Source organism: Hemiscyllium ocellatum, chromosome 49 (genome assembly GCF_020745735.1).
Source record: "Hemiscyllium ocellatum isolate sHemOce1 chromosome 49, sHemOce1.pat.X.cur, whole genome shotgun sequence".
Lineage (NCBI taxonomy): Eukaryota > Metazoa > Chordata > Chondrichthyes > Orectolobiformes > Hemiscylliidae > Hemiscyllium > Hemiscyllium ocellatum.
In genome coordinates this window covers 12,933,149-12,938,534 of record NC_083449.1, presented here as the reverse complement: position 1 = coordinate 12,938,534, position 5,386 = coordinate 12,933,149, and the positions used below count along the sequence as shown (strand labels likewise).

Below are 5,386 nucleotides of genomic sequence, written 5' to 3'. Positions count from 1 at the left end.
AGACCATTTGTAAGGTGAGACTGATAGCCTGAGGTTCACAGGGATGTGGGCTCAGTCAGATGGCCCTGTTCTGTCAGGGATTACTGACTCCTGCCTTATGGCTCTGATCTCTGCGCTGTGAGAGGCCGTTTTGATTCCAAACCCATCCCTTTATCGCTCACTGTCCCTGACACATGTCCACGCTGTACTCTCCATTTCTCTTGCTCTGTCTCTGCTTCTGTCTCTCTCTCTCTCTCTCTCTCTCTATCCCTTCTCTGTCTCTCTCTGTCACTCTTTCCCTCCCGGTGTGTCTCTCTGTTTTTCTCTCTCTCTCTCTCTCTTTCTTTCTCTCTCCCTCTTTCCATGTCTCTTTCTCCCTCCCATCTCTATCTCTCCGTCCCTCTCTCCTACCTCCCTTTGTCTCCCTCTCCCTCATTCCCTCCTTTCTTTCTCCTTCCCTGCCTCACTCCCTTCCTCTCCCTCGCTCTCCCTCCCTCTCTCACTTCCTGTGTGTCTCTCTCCTCTCTTCCCCCCTCTCTCCCTCCGTCCCTCCCCATCCCTCTGTCTCTCTCTCTATCCCCCTCCCTCTCTCCTTCCTCCATCCTTTTCTCCCTTTCTCCTTCCTTCCCTCACTTCCTTCTCCTCCCTCTATCTCTCTCTCTCTCCCTCCATCTCCCTCACCCATCCCCCCATCCATCTCTCTTTCTCACTCGTTTCCTCTCTCTCTCTCTCTCTCTGCAGATTGGGACCGGGTTCAAAGACGAGGAGCTGGAGCAACACGCGAAATTCTTCAAGGTGAGGACTCTAGCCGAGAGGGTAAGGAGCAGATCACTGAACACAGGAACAGCAGGCCATTCAGCCCCCACCCTCCAGCCTGTTACACGAGCAGGAGGCCATTCAGCCCATCCACAGATCCTCAGTACAAGCTCTGATGTTCCCGAAGAGGAAGTGTAGTTGGACTCTGAGTATGTGTCCAAGTATGGCGCCATCAGTTCGCTCAGTATCACTCCACTGGGGATTTAGAATTCCCCTCATCTCCTCTTCCCACCCACCTCCAGGTTTCAGGAATGGTTTTTGTATCCTCATGACTGTGGAAGCAAATTATTGGTCTGTGACCTTTTCACCATATCTCTCCGTCTCTCTCTGTCTCTCTCGCTCTCTCTCTCTCTCTCTCTCCCTCTCTCTCTCGTCTCTCTCTCCCTGTCTCCCTCTCTCTCTCTCCCTCTCTCTCTCTCTCCCGGTCTCTCTCTCCCTCTCTCTATCCCTGGTCTCTCTCTCCCCTCTCTCTCCCTGTCTCTCTCTCCCTGTCTCTCTCTCTCTGTCTCTCTCTCTCTCTCTAACTCTCTCTCTGTCTCTCTCTCTCTCTCTCTCTCTTCGTCTCTCTCTCCCTGTCTCCCTCTCTCTCTCTCTCCCTCTCTCTCTCCCGGTCTCTCTCCCCCTCTCTCTCCCTGTCTCTCTCCCTGTCTCTCCCTCTGTCTAACTCTCTGTCTGTCTCTCTCTCTCTCTCTCTCTCTCTCTCTCTCTCTCTCTCTCTCGTCTCTCTCTCCCTGTCTCCCTGTCTCTCTCTCCCTGTCTCTCTCTCCCTGTCTCTCTCCCTGTCTCTCCCTCTGTCTCTCTCTCTGTCTGTCTCTCTCTCTCTCTCTCTCTCTCTCTCTCTCTCTCTCTCTCTCTCTCTCTCTCTACACCCCTCCAAAGAGTTCATGGTTTCTTTACTTCCTCTCTTCCTCTTTAACTATCTGTTGAATCTCCAGCTACCTGTTCTCTCAGCCCTAGTTACCATTCTCCCGTACTCTGAGTCTCTTCCTGCTAATTTTAGTTATTCTCCACCATCCTCTGTATTTTGTGAATCGGTCTGACCTGTCTCTAGTTTGTGCATAATTATGGGGTCCCCGGATTTGTACAGGTTTATTCTGCGTAACCCGAAATTTTAGCATTTGTGTCTCGAACTGTATTGATTAATCCCCTAGTCTAGTACACCACAGAAACGCAGTGTGGTAGCAGGCCCTCCAAAAGAGCATCCCACCTAGACCCACCTCTATACCCTATCCCTGTATCCTATCTGCACATCCCTGGGCACTATGGGTAATTTAGCACGGCCAATCCCCCACCCTAACCTGCACTTCCCTGGGCACTATGGGTAATTTAGCACGGCCAATCCCCCACCCTAACCTGCACTTCCCTGGGCACTATGGGTAATTTAGCACGGCCAATCCCCCACCCTAACCTGCACTTCCCTGGGCACTATGGGTAATTTAGCACGGCCAATCCCCCACCCTAACCTGCACATCCCTGGGGACTATGAGTAATTTAGCATGGCCAATCCCCACCCTAACCTGCACATCCCTGGGCACTATGGGTAATTTAGCATGGCCAATCCCCACCCTAACCTGCACATCCCTGGGGACTATGGGTAATTTAGCACGGCCAATCCCCCACCCTAACCTGCACATCCCTGGGCACTATGGGTAATTTAGCACGGTCAATCCCCCACCCTAACCTGCACATCCCTGGGCACTATGGGTAATTTAGCCTGCCCGGTTATGGGATAAGGACTGCCTGGTGGTATTGCCACTAGATTATTAATCCAGAAACTTACCAAATGGTCTGGGGACCCGAGTTCGAATCCCACCTTGGCAGATGGTTCAACTTGAAATCAATAATTTTTTTGTAAAAATCTGAAATTTACAATCTACTGATGACCATGAAATTGCCGTAGGAAAAACTCGGATCTGGTTCACTGACGTCCTTTAGGGAAGGAATTCTGCCATCCTTACCTGGTCTAGGCCTGTGCATGTGACTCCAGGCTCATTGCAATGTGGGGGACTCTGGGGCAATTAGGGACAGGCAGTAAATGACGAGACCCTGGTCCCATGAATGAACAAAGAAATAAAATACACTCTACGCCTGGGGTAAAGTCATGAGATTTTTGACCCCCCCCTCCCTCCCCCATTGGTATCACAAGGGCCCACAATGGAGGGAACTGGTCAGGCTGAATTGTCCACTGTGTTAGGTGCGTTAGTAGGATAGGGAAATGGGTCTGGGTAGGTTACCGTTCGGAGGGTCGGGCTGGACTTGTTAGGCCGAGAGGCCTGTTTTCCATACTGTAGTGAATCTAATCGAAACTCTCTCGCTCTCTCTCTCCCTCCACCTCCCTCCCCAAACACAGGAGCACGTCATCGATGGCCCTCGCCCCTACTATCGATGGGACCACTCGGCTGAGCCTGACCACTGGTTTGACGCAGCTCAGGTCTGGGAGGTCAAATGCGCTGATCTCTCCATCTCCCCGGTTTACAAAGCAGCCTTGGGACTGGTGCGTGACATTGAGGGAGGGGGAACCGGCGTGGAGAGAGAGAGAGAGAGTGGGGTAGGGGAAGAGAGAGCAGGGCTGGGCGTGGGGTGGGGTCGAGAGTAAGGGCTGGGGGGGAGGAAAGGGATATTGAGGAGGTTGGGGGTGGAGGGTTAATGAGAGGACGGGGGCAAGTGTCTGGAGTGACGAGGCAGTGAATCAAGTTAGATGGTGTACTCCCCCTCTATCTATGCCCACTTCTCTCAATGTCCTCCCTCTCGTCCTCCCTCTCCCCCTCCCTTCCTATGTCTGTTCCCTGCTTCCTCCAGATCCTTTCGCCCTCCACCCCCCTCTCTCTCTCTCTCTCTCTCTCTCTCTCTCTCTCTCCCGGTGTCCTTCTCCAACCTCCTTTCTCCCCTCAGTCCTCCGTCCCTCCCTCTCCTTCCCCCATCCCTATGCCCCCCCCTCCTCACCCCCATTACTGAGCTTACTGGTCTCACTGCTGATCCTGACCCTCAGGTGGACGAAGAGAAGGGAATCTCGCTGCGGTTCCCTCGGTTTCTCCGTATCCGAGATGACAAGAAACCTGAGAATGCTACAACCAGCCAACAGGTACCAGGAACAGGGGGAGCGAGGGAGGGAGAGAGGGTGGGAAGGAGAGAGGGAGAGAGCGAGACTGACACAGACGCTGAGAGTAAGAGGGAGAGAGACAAGTGTAGGTGGACAACCAGCTGACATACTGGGAACAGGGGGAGGGAGGGAGGGAGGGAGGAGGATGGAGGGACGGAGAAAGACAGAGAGAGAGAGAGAGAGATTGAGATAGATAGACAACCAGCTGATATACTGGGAACAGGGAGAGGGACAGAAAGAACCACAGAGAGAACACCATCCAACAGGTACAGGAGGATACAGCCAACAGGAACAGGAGGAGAGAGAGAGAGAGGGACACACGTGGAGAGGCTGAGACAGAGAGAGGTACAGACAGTGTGTGTGAGAGAGAGAGAGAGAGAATAAGAGCAACTGAGAAAGAGGGACAGAAAGAGACAGAGAGAGGGATACAGACCGAGAATGGAGTAGTCTGAGAGGGAGAGTAAAATAGACACAGACAGACAGAGAGAGACACAAACACCCAGCTATCCGGTACTGGGAACAGGTGGTGAGGGATGAGATCCTGGGGAGAGTTGTTGTGGACATGCCCAGGATCCCGTGGTAGAGGAATGGGGGGGGTGGATGAGGGACCGAGGAAGGAAATCCTTGTCCTTGATTTTGTTGACCAGTTGGGGCCTCTCCGTCCACAGGTGGCTGACCTCTACAGGAAACAGCAGCAGGTCCAGAACCAGCAAGGGGTTATCGAGGGAGAGCTCGAGCATTTGGACTGAGTGTGGCCTGGCTCCCTGAACCACGTCCCGCTTTCCTGCCTTGGAAGGGGAGCCAGTGCCTAGGGATCATCCCGACATTCCCGGGAAAATTGGCGACCGGATGAGTGCCGGATTCCTGAGAGCACTCCTTGGTCGGTGAATAAACAGCAGTTGTTTTGTAAATAACCCATTATGTCTCTGATTAACTTTCTGTCACGTCCAGGGAATCATCAAGTGTGGGGTTCCGAGAAGTGGATTGGTGCTGGGAGAGAGAGACTGGGTGTGGGATGAGGGTTAGAGGTGATGGGTGTGTAAGGTGCTGTCAGTCTGAGGAGGCTTGGCAAGTCGCTGTAGACGGTACATCCTGCTGCTGCTGTGTGGGTGGTGGAGGGAGTGAGTGTTGAAGGTGGGGGTTAGCGTGTTGATCAAGCGAGGGGCTGGGAGCTGCTTTATTTCTGCACGGTAGCGAGCTTCTCGAGCGTCATCAGTGCCACACCCATCCCGGCAAGTGGCACGTATTCCTTCACACTTGGGCCTTGTCGGTGTTTGACAGGCGAGAGTCAGGCGGTGAGTTACCCATTGCAAGATTCCCAGCCTCTGACCTGCTCTTGAAGCTGCTGTATCGACATGAAGGACAGTTCAATTTCTGCCCTAGGATACTGATAGCGGGGGGGGATTCAGTGATTTAACACCATTCAACATCAAGGGAGCAATGGGTTGATTCTCTCTCGATGGGAACCCCCAGGATGTTGACAGTGAGGGT

At 53.2% G+C, this 5,386-nt stretch overlaps 1 protein-coding gene across 1 annotated transcript in view; it reads left to right on the top strand.

Moving 5' to 3' along the window:
• Positions 1-4,809, top strand: part of lig1 (ligase I, DNA, ATP-dependent) — a 47,802-nt gene extending 42,993 nt beyond the window's left edge. Inside the window, exons 22-26 of the mRNA XM_060857011.1 lie at positions 1-14; positions 721-774; positions 3,146-3,289; positions 3,785-3,877; positions 4,564-4,809. The exon at positions 1-14 is cut by the window's left edge and continues 139 nt beyond it. Of these exons, the coding sequence (XP_060712994.1) occupies positions 1-14; positions 721-774; positions 3,146-3,289; positions 3,785-3,877; positions 4,564-4,644 (386 nt within the window). The 3' untranslated portion in view covers positions 4,645-4,809. The remainder of the gene's footprint in view (positions 15-720; positions 775-3,145; positions 3,290-3,784; positions 3,878-4,563) is intronic.
• Positions 4,810-5,386: the final 577 nt, after the last annotated feature.